Below are 17981 nucleotides of genomic sequence, written 5' to 3'. Positions count from 1 at the left end.
TTTTAACTAACAGTGCATTCATAGTATACATTAATAATTACATCATGACAATTAAGCATTTTCTCTCAGATTCAGATACTTTTACTTGTAATATATAGAAATATATACACACTACCATTCAAAGGTTTGGGGTCGGAACGATTTTTTTAAATGTTTTTGAAAGAAGTCTTTTATGCTCACCAAGGATGCATTTATTTAATAAAAAATTGTAATAAAAAAATCTTAATATTGTGAAATATTATTAGAATTTCAAATAATTGATTTTCTATGTGAATATATTGTAAAATATAATTTATTCCTGTGATCAAAGCTGATTTTCAGCATCATTACTCCAGTCTTCAGTGTCACATGATCCTTCAGAAATCATTCTGATATGATGATTTGATGCTCAAGAAACATTTATTATTATTATTATTATCAATGTTGAAAACAGTTGTGCAGCTTCATATTTTTGTGGAAATCATTTCCTTTAAGGATTCTCTGATGTATAGAAAGGTCAAAAGAACAGCACTGATTTGAAATATAATTTTTTTGTAACATTATAAATGGTTTTTAATGTCAATTTTAATCATTTTGTTGCATCCTTGCTGAATAAAAGTATTAATTGCATAAAAAAATAAAAAAAATAAAAAACTTACTGACCCCCACATTTTTAAATGGTAGTGTATATATATCTAAAATATTTATTATTATTTAGTATTTTGTAAATAATATATTTACCTATTTTTCATATTTCCATTATTACAGTAATGAGAATTAGAATTTTTTTTTTTGCAATACACTAATGAGATTTTAAGGGGAAAATGTAAAACATCAGCATAGTCCTACAAATTATTATTATTATTATTATTTTTTTTTAGTAAAATATGATACAGACTTCCGATGAGTCGTGAGATTCACTCATTTACATTTAAATTTGTCCCAAAAAAAAACCAATGCATGTTTCCCATGATACTGACCTGTCTGCAATCATCGCCCACTTTAAAGATGGCCGCCTGCCAGCAGACCTTTTGAGCCATCTCTGAATTCTCTTCACTTTCATCCGGAGAGTCTGACGGGCAGCGCAGACCTGCAGACAGACAATGGGCCGCTCAGGAGGATAATGCAGAAACTAAATATATACATTACCATCAATGCATGTGTAACTCACCCTCTTTTTCAAGCTCGCTAACTCCACACCTCTTAACTTTGAATTTAGCCAGATACGGGGCTTTGGCAGCACTGTAAAAACAAGCTAATGTTAATGACCTCATAAATCACATGTGCAATGTAAACGTCAATACTGGAGATAGCATGTGAACACAAGAACAAGAGTGTGTGTGAACTGCGATACCTCTGCATAGGTGTTCCTGACTTGTAGTCGATATCGAGGACGATGGCTTCTGGATTGCTTGGCAAATAGCATCCTGATAACAGTGTTAGAAAAGTCATGAACAGATCAATGAAAAATACCGAAGCAATATAAGGGCAATTACTCTTATCACAAGTAACTATTCAGATATATTGTAAAATGACCTGGCTGAACTTTGATTTCTGACAGCGCCTTCAGACACGCTCTCTTCCTCTCATCTCCTTTTGGAACGGGCCTGGAAAACAAGAACAGCATTCTTACACACAGTGCATTATTCTTATAGGCATATTTTGCATAAAGAAAATTATGCCTATTTTAAATTAAGGCCCATTCAAAACAAGGACAATAACGATAAAGAAATAATTGTACAAAAAATGTCTAAATATAAAAGAGTTGACACACAGGATCGATGTCGTTGGAATCACTTTCAGAATGATTTTTTTCCAGCTGATGAATGATAAAAACCATTGACAGCCAATCAGCAATTGGCAATTTAAGTGATATTTCCCCAATTCCCATGATACTGACCTGTCTGCAATCATGATTTGCAACAGGCTTGGAAAATAAGAACAGTTTCCAAAAATAATTCGCTTCCTAGCTAGACAACATTTTTAGGCATTATAAGCATACTTCATTATGTAAAAGCTCTTCCAAACAGCAAATTCATAGTATCCTATAACAATGACAATTTTTTGGTAGCACTTTATTTTACAGTTACAAACTATGTACTTATTATAGTAATTGCAATAACTATGTTATAACTAGGCACTAACCATGAGCATACCCCTAAACCTAACCTTAACCCATGTAGTTACCTTATATTACCCAGTACTTTCTTAGGTAAGAACACTGTAAGTACAGGTAAGTGCACGTACTGTAAAATAAAATGCAACCAATTTTTTTTTATCATCTAAACCTCTTTGAGCCAATTGTAAAATTGTAGTGTATGCACTTTATTTTACAGTATGTGATCTTTCCATGTACTTACTTGTCCACAAAAGTACTGGGTAACATAAGGTAACTACATGGGTTAAAGTCAGGGGAAGGTACAGGGTTTGTACCTAGTTATTACACCCAATTATTGTCATTACTACAATAAGTACATAGTATGTACATGCAAAACAGGTCTGTAAAATATAAGTGCTGCCAAAATAATAAGTAAAACACTGACTTGAAGTACTCCCTTTGATTTTAAGTTAATATTTCAAGAATTTAACATTCTTATGCTTTTCTGTTGACATGCATACCATTTTTTTAGGTGTTTAATTGTTTTTATTTTAGTTTTATTTGATATTTTTATGGTCCAATTAATTATTTGTTTTTTCATCAACTCACAAACTGATTTAAATTTTAAGGCATCATCATATGCATCCTTTAGGTATGACACAACCCATAATGCACCGTGATGAAATCAGTGAATAAATGATAGCAGATGGAGTTAGTTAGATGGAGGCAGTAGTGTGACAGTTCATATGTGGTGAGCGTACTTGATAATGGCAGAGACGTTGGTGATCTTGTTGAAGAAGTCAAACTCGCGCTGGTAGAAGTCTTTAGCGGGGCCCGACAGAGAGTGTGTCATCTCCTCCACCATCTGCTCCAGAAGCTCACCGATGTCCGCTGCACCACAACACAAACCCAGCACTCGATGAATACACATCAACCTGTATATCTGAGCATGTGTTCACACTTGCTGTTCTTTTGGTTCAAAAACCTAAGTCCTGGTTCACTTAGCGTTCACACTAGGCGCGTTTCCATTACAGATTTGCGCAAAACTTTAGCGATTTTTTCTAAATGTCGACAAAAAACTATTTCGAAATGACGGCGTTTCCATTAACTGATGTTATGCGACTAAAACTTCATTTTTTCCTCTCGCGATAAGTAAAATCATTCCAAAAACCATGGTAACGGACGTTGGTAGGTTTATGTACTATATCTCAGCCACTGCACTAGCCATTATTATTAATCGAAGGAGACGTATGTGTGTTTTCAAAGCATTAATGGTAAGGAACGACCCTTATTATACTCGTGAGCGGCGTGAGGTGAGGTGTTTCTCACTCATATCTGCTTCGAGGTCTTGATCGTGGCATTCATTTGAGGTTTAGAATCCATTATTCCTGTAATTCTTTTGTCTTTTATGAATTTAATAAAGAACTCTGTCTCGTATTCTGTCCAAACACACCGCGTCATCTACGTCAGCTGACCTGCAAATGAGCAAAAACTGTTTCCATTGCAGTTTTGCGAAATATTTCTTTTTCGAATTGCCTGAAAAACCACCTCATGCGAGCGTAAAAACTTTTTTCCGATAAATGGGAGTTTTTGCGCAATTGACGTGTTTCCATTGGGCGTATTTTCAATTCGCAATTTCAATTTGCGCAATTTGAAGGGTAATGGAAACATGGCTACAGTCATTTTTAACACCGGGCCTAAAGATGTGCGTGGGCTAAATGCGCTCGCTGTATGTGCGCACATATAATGGTGTTTTTACTAGCTGAGAACTCATTAAGAGCTTAAATAATGTGTAAAGGAGTCAAAACAGCAGCATGAATTCCTCTGTTGCACACAAACAAAGATCTACTGAAAGGAGAAGCGGTTCTGACAGATGTACCGAACTGTAGATCATGTGACGAGGAACCAGGTATGCTTGAGCATTCTGTCCTTTTTAGGGTTGCAGCTTGTGACATAATGTCCTGTTTTTGGTTCATTTAAATGTATTTGGTTCGTGTTTCGTTCATTTTTCAGTCGAACCGCACCAGAGTTCGTTTGGAAATGTGGGTCTCGGTCCACTTGTTTGTATTCAAAAGAACTGCACTAACAGAGCAACCAGAGTTCCTTTTAATTGAACCAAACCAGCAAAGTGTGAACACACCCTCAGACCCTAACATCTTATGTCATTCTAAACCTAATGTGCTGCTATAAATATTTAATAATGACAGGTATTTTGTTGCCATGTGAACGTGAAAAATGTCTGACAGGCAGAGAGCCGCCTCCCCGTTTCTGATTGGCTAATGCAAAGGTCATGCTCAGATGCTTTTCAGACTTTTGAATGGTAGTGTATGTACTTTTGGATTAATCTGGCTTATAATGGACACATTCAGACTGAACAGGTTACGCACGGTCTTTCTGATGGCCTTCCTCGTCCAGATAGATGTTGGTCTTCATGTTCCATATGAACTGATGAGCGAGGAGCTGGGACTTCTGCGCGGCCCATAGGATGTATTCGCGCACGTAGCCCATCTGTCAAAAATGGCAGGTAAGATGTTAATAACAGCCCAGGGGTGAATGAAATGACTGCTTTTGTTAACAAAAGGCAGAGGTAGCTCAGGAAAGGTCACAGTTCACTCTTTCTCACCTTGTCATACCGCAGCGCTTGAACGATTTGAGGAATGTAAAACAAAATGGCGTCCTGCAAGATCACAAAAACATAATGGACAAAATTACAATCTGTTCCTCACTATAAGAGACATAAGGACCACATTTATGACACATCTGTGGCGTTTAAAGCATGAACACCCTTTAAAACATCTCCTTTTGTTCTTTACAAAAGAAAGAGTCATACGGGTTTGGAAAGACAAGAGTGTCTCGTTTTTACAATGCTCAAAGGGCTATAATCACATCAATGGAAACTGTAGTAAAGCACAGCTATCAAATAATTATATTGTTATTGATAGAGAGCAAAAATAAATTGCTGAGCATAATAACTGGGGTCACTTTGTTTATTAGTTCAGTGTGATATCGGTCAACACTTTATTTGTCATCCAAACCTAGTTGAGCGAAATGTAAAATACTAAAACACTTTTGATCAGTTGAATGCATCCATGCTGAATAAAAGTATTCATTTCTAATAATAATAATGATAATACAATTTTAAAAGTGTGATTTCTACTGGAAAAGTCATGGGAATTAACAATAAAAATATTAAATAAATACAAATCAAGTACATTTTTTTTAATGAATATAATTTTTTCTAGTTATGTGAAGTTTAAAAATATTGTATTAAATAGAAACTTCTATTTGTGAGTTTAAAAAAACCCTGTAATCACAAATCACTAGAAAAGTCATGAAAATTAATTGGTAAAAAAATATATACATATTATTTACAATTTTATAATATTTACTTAATAAAAATATTATTATATTAATATTATATTATTCAAATAAACTAATTGAAACTGCCACTCATAGTTTACGTAAATAAAATACGAGCAGCTTTGTCATAACAGCAGAAATATCTTCCATATTGCATCTGAGTCAGCCTTGAAGTCAGAGAGGTTGAGAACCATTGCTCTAGCGCCGCCCTGCTGGTACCTACAGGAGGGAAGGAGCGAAGGACTTTGACTCCATACTGAGCGGTGAGCGGATGAGGAGGGTACATGCTGGAGAAGTACGAGAGGCCGGTGGGAGGATCCGCAGGAGCCCAGCACAGAATGTGGCTCAGTTCTGGAGAATCAGCATCAATGGTGTGCCACGTCACCAGGAACTATGGGGAAAAACACATGCCTCATATTGAGAGTGATTTTTAACACACCGGCGGTTCATGTCTTCTTGTGGCAGAATGGCAGCTCTAACCTTCACTGCCTCCGGCACATCGCTAACAGCACCAGGATCCAGTCGAACCAGACGGGTCACTTCAGCCACGATGGCATCTGCGTTTTTGAACCTACAAAGGCAAGAAAAGAGGTCATACGTTGACATCGAAACATGAGCTCTGTAACAAAACCGTCTAGGCAGCATCCTGAACTCTCATATTGCAATACAAAAGTGCATAAGTAAACACACAAATAATATAGACCTAATCCATTTTTAATTAGGCGACGCAGTGCTATTGTAAGCAACAATATTCAGTATTGGATGAATTATGTACATACTGTAAAGTGTATATGAATATACATTCATTTAAAATGACACAGAGATTGCATTCTTCACAAATGATATACATCATATACAAGAAAAACTTTTTTTTTATTATTTTTTTTTATTCTCAATATTCTTTAATTGATGATTCTCATTAGATTTTCAATTATATTGCAAATCATTAAAATCATTCCAGAATGGAATAGAATAGAATTTAGAATAGCTTTAAAAATGTGTAAAAGTGTGAGTGCACTTTTTAATAATATAATATAATATAATATAATATAATATAATATAATATAATATAATATTTTTTATAAAAGTGTGAGTGCACTTTTTAATAATATAATATAATATAATATAATATAATATAATATAATATAATATAGTTTTGTAACAATGTGCATTACTGTCATTAAAAATAGGTTTCATTCATTCTGCCATTTAAAATAATTTTTCCCATCTGAATTCGACACAGTATATTCTGGGATGGTATTTTGCACAAAGGATGCATGCCTGAAACATTGCTACAGTTGGTCAAAATGACTTAAAAGAGAAGATCAACACCAAGATGCCTTAAAATGCAGTCTGGGTAGACGGCTCACTAGAGTCTGGGACAGAGCTAATAGTGTTGTTGTTGGTGTACCTGGCTGGAAGCTGCATGGCCAGGTACGGAGCGATACTCCAGGCCAAATTGACATTGTCCTTCCATTGTTTCTCACTCAGGTTGATGTATTTGGATCTCCAGTTAGAGATGCTGGTTTCTACCGACTGCTCGGTGGCGATGGCCAGCTCCTGTGTTGATAGCGGGTTGTACCAAGTGGTCAGTCGCTCGATCTCACTGGCCTGTTGAGAAAGCAGAAACGCTCAAGATTTGTTTATGAGGAACTGATGACGAAATCAGGCTGCGGGAAAAGGCGTCTCATACCAGTAAGGCCAACAGTAACGTCCTCCGTTTCATGTAGTACTTGTGCAACTGGGTGCCTCTGTTGCTCTTTTTGGACATGCCTATAGTGAAAGGAAACAAGAGAAGACATGAGAGAGTATGAGAGAGCTGAATAAACAGCTAAATCCAATCTGTTCATCATATAAACTATGTGTCTCTTCAGAAAATTTGGACTAAACCGCTCATATATTCATATGGATTAGTTTTGCGATCTCTTTATGAACTTTTTATGAAGCGTCAAGGTGGTAGTTGCTTAGCTGTCAATGGAAGGACAGAAATGTCTCAGATTTCATCAAAAACATCATCTTTTGTGTTCAGAAAATAAACTAAAGTCTTACGGATCTTACGGAAACCAAAAGACTCTTTAAAATGCAGTGTTCATAATGCATGATGCTAAAAATAAATAATAAAGAGAGTAATCAGTGAAACAATGGCCACTTCGTTTCCAGTAGCTCAGGAAGCACTTATTGCTCATCTGAGTGTCCTGCTGACTCTTAACAATCAGGGAGATCATAGCATTAGCAGGTAGACACTGGCTAAGCAGATTAAACTATTAAAACGAATCTGGATGAGCGATACCTGATTTCTTAGAGGTGGTGGACATCCCGCTGGACAGGGGGTAGGTGTTAATCCAGCCTTGAGCGCTCTGCTGCCGGGAACCCACAGCCATGTCCATGTTATTCCTGGGATCAGTGGCGTTCATCACAGACAAACTGTTCAGGGACGGATCCTGGTTGTCTGTGAAAGGAAACGTCGTCAAGCCAAGGATTTTGTAGAATTTTACTCTCCTTTCTGGTACCAAACACCTAAACTATTAAGGGTGAATCTCATGAAGAGCGTGTGCGGGTCATATTTCTCACTAAAATCACAAGAAATAAAAAAGTTATTACATTTAGCATAAAGAAAATGAGGCCAATTTATATATCATTCATATTTTAGTTGCATTGTGACTATTTTTTGGAAACATTTAAGCACATTTCCCCAAATTCTCATTACTTCAGTGCACTCAAATGTTTTTCTTTTGAGTTTATTTGTAATTCCAATTATTCTTTCAGTGATGAATCTCATTAGATTTTCAATTACATAATATTTCAAATACGTTTTATTGCAATATTATTGCAATGACAATCATTTCAGATTTTATTTGGACTAATTTAACTGGAAACGATTTTACACATATTTCAAATACTTTTTAAATACATATTTTAAGCACAATTTCTTTGTGTAAAAAATGTTGATGGGGAAAAATGAGTGCACTATATAATATAATATAATATATCTGTGATAGTTTTGTTTTGGGAAAATGTGCATAATTGTCACAAAAAAAATGTCACTGCAAAAATGGCCCTAAAATAGATTTCATATTTATTTCTTCTGATTTAGAGGTGAAATATAACCTGGACATGTTCTTGACAGGTTCTGTGAAATTCACCCTTTAAGTGATTTGTAAATTAACTTAATTATTTTACCCCATTTCAACTTTCTGTCCCTTTTACTATTTGGTTGTTCCATCATTCCAGCACTTTTTCTCCTCTCCTATTTCCATTTTCTTTAATGAATTATTAACAACACAGCATTTCGAGGAAGTGAAGCCTGCAAATTATACATTCGACGAGTAAATACCAAGCGAAGCAACTGATTTGTGGTGATGTCTGGCGATGTAGCACATCACGCGATGGAGAGGCTTTAAGGGGACGAATGAAGTCTCAATTAGTTCTCTGGTATTGAAATGATCATGCATTTTACATGAAAGCGCTAATGTTCTGATGAAATCATGTTTTCTACGATGGATAGAGAAGGGTGGTGGCGGTAAGGGAGGGAGGAGGGGGGGTGTATACGGGACGGATGCATTTGTCAATTTGCGCTTAGCAAACAAATTGATAAATTTGGCCGCCCGGATGATTGCCGTGCATTTTTAGTATTGGTTTCAAATTTGCAGGCATGCAAATTTGAACCTCATAAACAAGCTCCTGCTGCACTGTAGTTGCACAGTTGTAGCAAGAGAGGCTTACTTAATATCGATAGCGGAGAAGTGCTGGAAACGATAAGCGATCCGAAAATCCCAGCAGATAGGGAGCTTTGAGGGGGATTGGAGCCAAGCTCACCAGGTGGCACGAGCTGACTAGCAGCTAGGTACTTCTTATCGGAGAGGATGTTGGCGTAGAAGCGGATCATTATGCTGATGTCCTCGCGCAGACGTTTGTCTCCCTGCGTGGGGAACTTCGATGCGACGCTGAAAAAAAAGAAGAAAAAGAGATATAATTAGGATTCAATTCATTCACTAAAGAAGGACACAAGCAGACAAATAAATAAAAGTTTATTAGCTCTACAGAGACCGCTAACTTTTCCAGCAGCTCTTCCCCATTTTCTCAACAAGCATTTATCATATCAAAAACTCCAATATTTTCTTTCCAGTACCTGAAATAATCAAAGGCGGTGGAGTAAATCTTTTCCCGCAGGACGTTACGGATGGTGGAGTTGGTCACTACGTCAGAATGCAGGAGGGCCAGACCGAGCGTCAACAGCCTAAGTGCAGAGAAATGTTGTTTTTTTATGTTAACTACAACAACAACAACAAAAAAGTGTAAATGTAATGAACTGCACTGAATAAAAAATGTGTAGGATTTACTTACTAATTACTAGAAATCGCTAGTAAATTTGAAAATAATTAATTACAAAGAAACGTCAAGGGAGCACATTGAATTAAATGTGAAATTAAGTCTTTTCTTGCAAAACTTACTCCAATAATCTTTATACAATAATTTTATACAGTGTAGCCTTCTAGCTGACCTGAAGTGACTCGATGTGCCGGCTCTGGCAGCATTTTGGCCCGCCAACAAATACATTTATTATAATATAGCAAATAAAAGTTAATTGGATGAATAATTACAATATTGTAAAGTACTATTTTACATTTAATTATGTAAATGACTGCTTACTTGAATATTTCTTATAAATGATTGTTTACTGGAATAATTACTTAGAAAAACTTAAATACATTTAAAAAATGTTTTAGCATACTTATTTTATTATTATTGGGGTTCTGAGAACTGTGTAAAATCACAGGTTAAAATGTAAACTTATCGCACAGCTCAGTATATAATATATTGTACATACAGTATTCTTTTATTGCATACATACAGTACACTCACATAAAGAAATATATAATATATATATTTTTTATTGGTCACTATGTCAGAATGTAGGAGGGCAAGTCCGGGCATCAACAGACTGAATGCAGACTGAATATGTTTTTTTTTACTACAAACTACAAAAAAACGGTGTAAATGTAATGAAATACAATGAAAAGTAATAGTGTAGGATTTTCAGTCAGAAATTGCTAGTAAATTTCACAAATAATTACAAAGAAAAGGCAAGGAACACACTGAATTAAACAAAGTAGGAAGACTGAAATAGTATTTAAGCAAAACATACTCCAATTATTTTTTATTCAAATAATTTTTAACAGTCTAGTCTTCTTGCTAACCTGAAGCGAGGTCCAATGGCCGCCACATGGCGGTTCAAGCTGCTTTTTGGGCCACCAACATTGAGAGAGATAGACCTCTGCAAAAGACTGCCGAAAATCTCCACCTGATCCGCACTGCTGTACTTGGCGATCTCAAAACGCTGGACCAGAAACTATACAAATAGGAAAAAAGACAATTAACTTGATTAAATAAATGCTATTTATGCTTCTATGCTTCCACTTTTTTTTGACCCATCCCTGTATGTACTATTCTGGACAATGTTTTGCTAGCACTTCTCATGTTATTGCCTCCTTAAAGTTGCCCTATCAAATATGACCTTTCATGCAGTGTGCAATATAGCTGTTAGTAAATGTAAAAGGTCTGCAAAGTGCAAGACAAATAAAGTTATTGTCTCCTAAAAGAAATAATCGATTCTAAACTGCTGAAACGAGTCGTCAGCGAAATACATACATACAAACATATGTAGGTTTGTAACAAATTTGCATAATGCCAGCCTGGTCTTCATTGGCTGCCCTCGAACAACGTCTACTTTGCCCCGCGCTCAAACACTGTACTTGTAGCTGAGACTGGAAGAGTTTAGTTTGTGTTGTTCATTTCGAGAAGATGCTGTTTTCTGTGTATCAAGTGCTGAGAAAGATCAGGAGCTGAAATTACTCATTTGAAAGTCGCTTTGGTTATGTCTGCTAAATAAATTTTAATGTAAATAAAATGTTTGTCATTTTGAAAAAAAAAAAAAAAAAAAATCAATCACAACAAATTAAACAGAGCAAACTTCTTGCTCAAACACAGCAATTTTGTAGCAAAATGAAGTTTACTGATGCAATTACACAACAGTTCTATTTGAAGAACGACCCCATCACAATAGAGGAGAGCGAGATTTCCTCGCAAGGATTCTTCAAGCTATTTCTGGTGTGTATCATAAGAAGCTTTTGGGCGGGGTAAATCTACAGCTATGGAAATGCCTGTAAGCTTGGACGGATAAACAAGGCAACCGTAACCTCAATCCAGATGTAGTGTGGCGTGACGTCGGGCGGGCAGGGGATGGGTTGGCTTTCCTCTGAGGCTGCCAGGGGATCCGCCTCCACCTGGGCGTCGGAGAACAGCCCCATCTTCAGCTCGACGGTCATCTGCCATGCACCAGCCATCTCCCGCATGAACTGAACACAGAATGCAAGGGAAACTTGGCAAAAAAGCATTTTGTAAAACCGGCATTGCTAAAATATGCACATAATATGGAACAATTTTCATCTAATATAACAGCAGTGATTTATAAAAAGCACTATATAAATAAATTTGACCGGACTTGGTACTGATATAATGAAATATTGGGATTCTGATGATGCTGCGTTTACATGCGTGTCTTACCGGGACTTCAACACCTGTCCTTCCAGCCAGGAGCCATTCCCAGCAGGCTATAGCCGTTTCCATGCCATTCTCCGTAAACATCTTTAATGGAGACCAGCACAGTTGATGCAGTAGCTGAGGGTCCCATTCTACACAATAAATACAACAATCAATTCTCTATTTACTTTCTTAAAGGGGTCCTATTATGCTTTTTTACATGTTCAACTTTCTTTAGTGTGTAATGTTCCATGAAAAAAAGATACGAAGCACAAAGTCACTATTCTCTATATCAGTGTCAGTGTTTCTGAACTCCCTGAAACGCCTCCATTGCAGTCTTGAGTTTTCTTCCGGGAACAAACACGTCACAATATTCCTCATTTAAATAATTCATACGCATAATAAAGGGGCGGGGCCTGGTTGAGTTAGCTAGTAGTGTGTTAAACTGGCGGTTATGGTAAGGGACGGGACATTTCCCAAACACACTTGAAGCTCTTGACCAATCACAACACACTGATCCAGCCGACCAATCAGAGCACAGTGTGCTTTTCAGAAGGAGGGGCTTCATAGAGACAGGAACTAAACAGAGCGTTACCAAAGAGTATAGAAGCCCAAGAGGCGAAACTCTGTTGTGTTATGGGTAACAGTCTGTTGTGTTATGGGTAACAGTCTGTAGATGGCGCTGCGGAGGCGCGTCCGCCATTATGGACTGAAAGCTGCTGAAATCGTTAGCGCCAGTCAATGCCAAAATCCATTTTAGTAGGTGTTTATAGTTCATGTACTTGCTAGATTGCACATCTTTTTTGTACCTTTCCGCCTGTAATAGGACATTCACAGATTGTTTTTGTTCTTGCCATTGAAACGTTCACTGTGTGCACTTTCACTGAAGATGTTGAAAAAACAAGTTGTTAATATTTTTGTGATATTCTATGTAAAATATTAACTGTCTTTAGAAATGTTCATTTATAATTTTATTTATTTATTTATTTATTTTTCCAAATCATATATAGGCTATATGGTGATGTTCACTAATTTCAAAATCAACATTTGAAAAAATATCTTATTACTTATATCTAATTACTGTGTGACTGCCTATAGCCTATATTATTTCATGAATTTCTGTTAGTCATATAACAAGGAAAATGCATAATAGAACATAAATATTGATAGATTAAAGTTTTGCAGTAATTTTATAATTGTATCTTTGCAAACCGTAAGTGGTAGGCTAATGAAGCCGATTCGGTGGGGGACATATCCTTACGAAAAAGTACTATAGGAATCTTATAGTATTTTGGGACAAAATATTATAGTAATCTTATAGGAATACTATAGTAATTTGGGACATACTACAGAAGTACGATAAGACTACTATATAAATACTATAGCAGCTTTAAAATATTATAGAGGTATTACAGAACATCACAGAAGTGTGTTATGTTCTGTAATACCTCTATAATATCCTAGAGCCGCTATAGTATTTCTATAGTAGTCTTATAGTACTTCTATAGTAATATTTTGTCTCAAAATACTATTTTCCTAAGGGTAATTAGGCCATGCATAACCAACACATAGACGCATATTTTCTGTCATTTAACGTCGGTCATCCTCATTAATGTATTTTAAATTGTTTTCATATTTAGATATGACGGCCAGAAAAAATTAAGTTATGTTAAGTTTTTGTTATGTTAAGTTTTTCAGTGCCATTGACTCCCTGGGACTCCCTCCCACTTTCGGCATTTTCCTTCAGTTTTCAGTCCATAATGGCGGCCGCGCCGTTACGTCATGGGGGCAACTGTTGCTATGGAGCGTTCTATTGAGTTTCGCCTCTTGGGCTTCTATACTCTTTGGCGTTACTGACAGACTGGGAAGAGAGGAGCTGCAACAATGGAGAATATGGGGAAAATTATGTGTTTTTTAAACATTCAAGAATGAAAACTTATTCTAATAGACCCCAAAAACTAAATCAAGGCTTTGAATGTGAAATTTAACATGTTTTGTGGTGTACTTTAACAGTTGATTATGAAATATATTGCAATTCAACATGATGAAGATCTACTGTTGGCGTATGGCTTGCAATGAAGTGACATGCCTTTGGAGCTGATCAACAGCGCAGCCATTTTGAACATGGCTTCCGTGAAGGCTTCTGGCTGGCCTCCGTCCAGAGCTTCATTCATCTGACGAATCATCAGCTTATTCAGGTCCGACGTGCTCCGCGTGGCCTCTGAGAAATGGATCATCCCTGCCACCTGCATACGAGACATGTGAGGAGGTAAGACTAATGCTTTTTTCATAAAATACCCAACAGCATCTGCTTTATTATTTAGCACTACCTCTCCAGCATAGCGGTTTCTAAGGTTAAGGGAGGCCATGAAGTTAGAGTAGTCTTTCTTCACGCATGTTGGTCTCTCTGTGAGCTGAGTGGTCTGAAATGAGAGAAAACATACTTTCTGGTTATTTAATCACTGATGAACTAGTCAATATCCCTTCAGCATGAACTAAAACACAACACCCAGTGTTCATCTTACACCCAGACTGGTGCTCTGGCGATTGTATCCGGCAAAGTGCAGGATGCTCTCAGTGGCCATCGCCAGACCCGTGTGCTGAGACAGACCCGACACCCAGTTCTGATGCTTATTCAGGTATTCCTGTGGACAATACATAGATGATGTTAAAAATCATTACAGAGGATGATACTGTTGAAGTCAAATCTCTGTTGTTGTTTTTTTAATGGGAATCCAAACCTGTAGGTGAGATTTGGTGACCGATGGCGCCCATTTCATGGCCTCTTTAAGGATTTCTCCACAGCGGGCAGCGAAGTCTTTCACTATGCTCTACACGTGACATATGACATCCCAAATGTATCACTTACACATATGCAATAGCATGCTTTTTCATAAAAAGCCAAATTTCATATCTATGCTTTTTTGTGCACATTTTTTTCCCAAATCTTTTTTTTTAAAGTGATAGTAAAAATCAAGCAGATTTACAATTAAAAATTATAAATGAATAAATAAATATAAATATCATATAAATAAATATTGTTACAAGTACAGAACCGGTCAAAAGTTAGGAAACATTAATATTTTTAATGTTTTTGAAAGTCTCTTATGTTCATCAAGCCTGCATTTATTTGATCAAAAATAATGAAAAAAACAAAAAAACAGTAATATTGTGAAATATTATTACAATTTAAAATAATGGTTTTCGATTTTAATATACTTTAAAATATAATTTATTTCTGTGATGCAAAGCTGAATTTTCATCAGCCATTAATCCAGTCTTCAGTGTCACATGATCCTTCAGAAATCCTTCTAATTTGCTGATTTATTATCAATTTTGGAAACAGTTGTGCTGCTTAATATTACTGTTTTTTTCTGTATTATTGATAAAAAAGCAGGCTTGATGAGCATAAGACTTCTTTCAAAAACATAAAAAAATAGTAATGTTTCCAGACTTTTCACCGGTACTGTACATATTCCTGTGATTTAAATAAGTGTCAAATAAATAAATAAGTGAAGTAAACGTACCTCTCTGGCCTCGTATGTATCCGGCACTGTGATGCGATACGGGGTGTCCGGTATGTCATAATACGGCTGGTCTTTGTGGATGTCCTATAAAACAGGTCAAGATTTTAAAATCAATAATGTATCATAAACATCTCCTGTCACAAATCTCCAAATGAGGAAACACATTAACTTGATCTGAGCAAAGGAAGAAGCACATACAGCGCTGAGTGAAAGAGACAGGGTCTGTAATATATCCAGCATGGTCCTCAGGACACGACCGCTCCACAACAAGTGTGGGAAACTAGAAGAAAAACAAAGATTCCAACGTTCAAGAAGAAGAAATCAACCTGAGACACTATTTCTACTGTTTGTGAGATGACCGATAATCAACCAACCCACATAAAAACACTGACTTTACCAGTTCAATGTTAAAATTGATTCTTAATCATATCTACAGAAACAACATCTCAAGAGAATATGGTTTAATATAGTAATTTTCTGTGATTGTAATGGAGAAACACCCACGTCTCAGCGAGTCCTGACAGATATTTGTCAGCCACTCTTCGGATTCTCTTGTGAATGTGGTTGAAGTTGACCAATAGGAACTGAGCATGATTTTCTAACTCCTCCTCATGGACTTTGGTCTTATCCTAAAATTTTTTTAAAAAAAATCAAATATTAGAGGACAACAACGAGTGGTTCATGTCCTTAATTTGAGTCTAGTTAGGAAGAGATGCTAAAGCTGTTCACGTTAAGCATTAAGTACTTCAGGTTTCATTTACCTTGTCAGCCATCATCTGAAGAAAGACATCAAAGACCTTGTCACCCACTGCAATGACACACTGCATCATTCCTGAGAGGAAATAACAAAGACATAATCACATCAAAGCTGTCAAATGAATAGATTTGCTAACTTGAATCTGTAGGCAAGACGCCACAGGTGAGTAGGGCAAGTTTTAACTAAAAGACACTTCCCTAGTTGATCAATCACAGTACATTAAAGACATTTCATTTTGTATTACAAGTTCTCTGAAATGCTGTTTAATAGACATAAATAGACATCTATGATGCCTTCATTTACATAGATTTCCTGAACCAAAATCTGAAAATTGGATAAAGTAAGGCTCAAAATTCAAAATTGTTTCTTTTTGTTGCTGACAGCATTTTACTTTCAACACAGAAAATACTTTCAACAGCCAGACAAAAATAAATTCGCCATGTTCTTAGCAATAAAATGTAATATAAATGAAGTGAATGATATATGAACATACCCCTTAGTCCCTAGATAGGAATAAAACTGTAAAGTTTTAAAGTAATAAAATAGATATATAACACGTATATGTCTATTTTGGATGTTTTCTTCCCACTAGCTTCACATGTTATGGAAGCAAAATAGCCCAAAATCTCAAAACTGATCAGTTCATTAAAAAACAAAACAAAACAAAACATGGTTTTGTCTTTAGTGCATTAAAAGAGGTTACAAAATATTCCTTAAATCCTCTAGAAACAAAAGGTTTAGCCCACCTGATTTATCCTTCTGGATAGCTCGGTCTTCGAAATAACGAAACATCACTTGGAAACGATCAGAATCCAGTGAGCGTAACACCCTGAGAAGTTACAAGAGGTCACGTGACTGTTCAGACAAAACACAAATCATCGGACACGGGTCTAATAGACTGGCGTTCCCTCGTACCTCATGTACTCCAGCCGGTAGACGGACAGGAGGTAGGTGGACATGGCAAAGTCCAGTTTATTGATGAGCGCAGCGACCTCAGGAGGAGGATCCAGGAGATTAATGATGGTTCCCCTCAAATCATTCAACTCGGCCTAGAAACACATTCAGTTTAACAGGGTGAAGCACGACAAAATTCAGTGTTATTTTAGTATCACTGATATACTATTATAGATTTTCTATAAATATGGCTACATAGTTTTTAAGTTTTTGCTTTTAGTTTATTTATTTTTAGTTATTTATATGCGAGAGGTCCCGGGTTCAAATCCCGGACGAGCCCCCACATTTGTCACGACCGGCTCAAAGCTGTGGAAAATTAATGGAGGACATAAATGAACGTTGTGTGTTCATGTTGTATTGCAAAACACATTTGCTGCTATTGAGGTGTGTTGCAGGTACGGTTAGGCACAGGTTCGGTGGCATAAGGTTAAGGGTGGGTAAGTGAAATTCTAGATGTTATTTCAGAAAAGAATCATAGTTTTTTACCAAAGTGCTGTACAAGCATAATTACAGCTGTACGTACATACAGGTATTTTGAAATAGAAGTACAATGTAAAAACATGTACAGTATGCATTGTATCAAATTATTAATTAAAATAGTAGTTAAAGACACTTAATATAAAGTGGGACTGAAAATGCTTGTATGGTTTTACTTTTAGTTAATGATAATAAGCCAGGCGATCATGTCGGAATTGACCAAAATCATCATTCTGATTTGGCGATACTGGAACAATCTGAGATTTAATAACAAGAAACAAAGCAGTAC

At 36.3% G+C, this 17981-nt stretch overlaps 1 protein-coding gene across 3 annotated transcripts in view; it reads right to left on the bottom strand.

Moving 5' to 3' along the window:
• Positions 1-17981, bottom strand: part of pi4kaa (phosphatidylinositol 4-kinase, catalytic, alpha a) — a 38718-nt gene that overhangs the window by 7533 nt on the left and 13204 nt on the right. For 2 of the 3 annotated variants that reach the window (XM_084400784.1, XM_084400785.1), the window contains exons 22-48: positions 17177-17310; positions 17008-17090; positions 16266-16336; positions 16009-16133; positions 15703-15784; positions 15505-15588; positions 14719-14808; positions 14503-14622; positions 14308-14400; positions 14067-14223; positions 12002-12129; positions 11635-11793; positions 10636-10787; positions 9567-9674; positions 9161-9381; positions 7728-7886; positions 7131-7210; positions 6849-7048; positions 5918-6008; positions 5661-5828; positions 4701-4754; positions 4465-4585; positions 2839-2968; positions 1516-1586; positions 1334-1406; positions 1151-1221; positions 960-1069 (exon numbers count right to left, since the gene is read on the bottom strand). In XM_084400784.1, coding sequence (XP_084256910.1) covers positions 960-1069; positions 1151-1221; positions 1334-1406; positions 1516-1586; positions 2839-2968; positions 4465-4585; positions 4701-4754; positions 5661-5828; positions 5918-6008; positions 6849-7048; positions 7131-7210; positions 7728-7886; positions 9161-9381; positions 9567-9674; positions 10636-10787; positions 11635-11793; positions 12002-12129; positions 14067-14223; positions 14308-14400; positions 14503-14622; positions 14719-14808; positions 15505-15588; positions 15703-15784; positions 16009-16133; positions 16266-16336; positions 17008-17090; positions 17177-17310 — 3135 coding nt within the window. The remainder of the gene's footprint in view (positions 1-959; positions 1070-1150; positions 1222-1333; positions 1407-1515; positions 1587-2838; positions 2969-4464; positions 4586-4700; positions 4755-5660; positions 5829-5917; positions 6009-6848; positions 7049-7130; positions 7211-7727; positions 7887-9160; positions 9382-9566; positions 9675-10635; positions 10788-11634; positions 11794-12001; positions 12130-14066; positions 14224-14307; positions 14401-14502; positions 14623-14718; positions 14809-15504; positions 15589-15702; positions 15785-16008; positions 16134-16265; positions 16337-17007; positions 17091-17176; positions 17311-17981) is intronic. The other variant, XM_084400786.1, reaches the window with a different exon arrangement.

The sequence above is a fragment of the Rutilus rutilus genome, assembly GCF_951802725.1.
Source record: "Rutilus rutilus genome assembly, chromosome: 25".
NCBI lineage: Eukaryota > Metazoa > Chordata > Actinopteri > Cypriniformes > Leuciscidae > Rutilus > Rutilus rutilus.
This window is presented reverse-complemented; position numbering and strand designations above follow the sequence as displayed.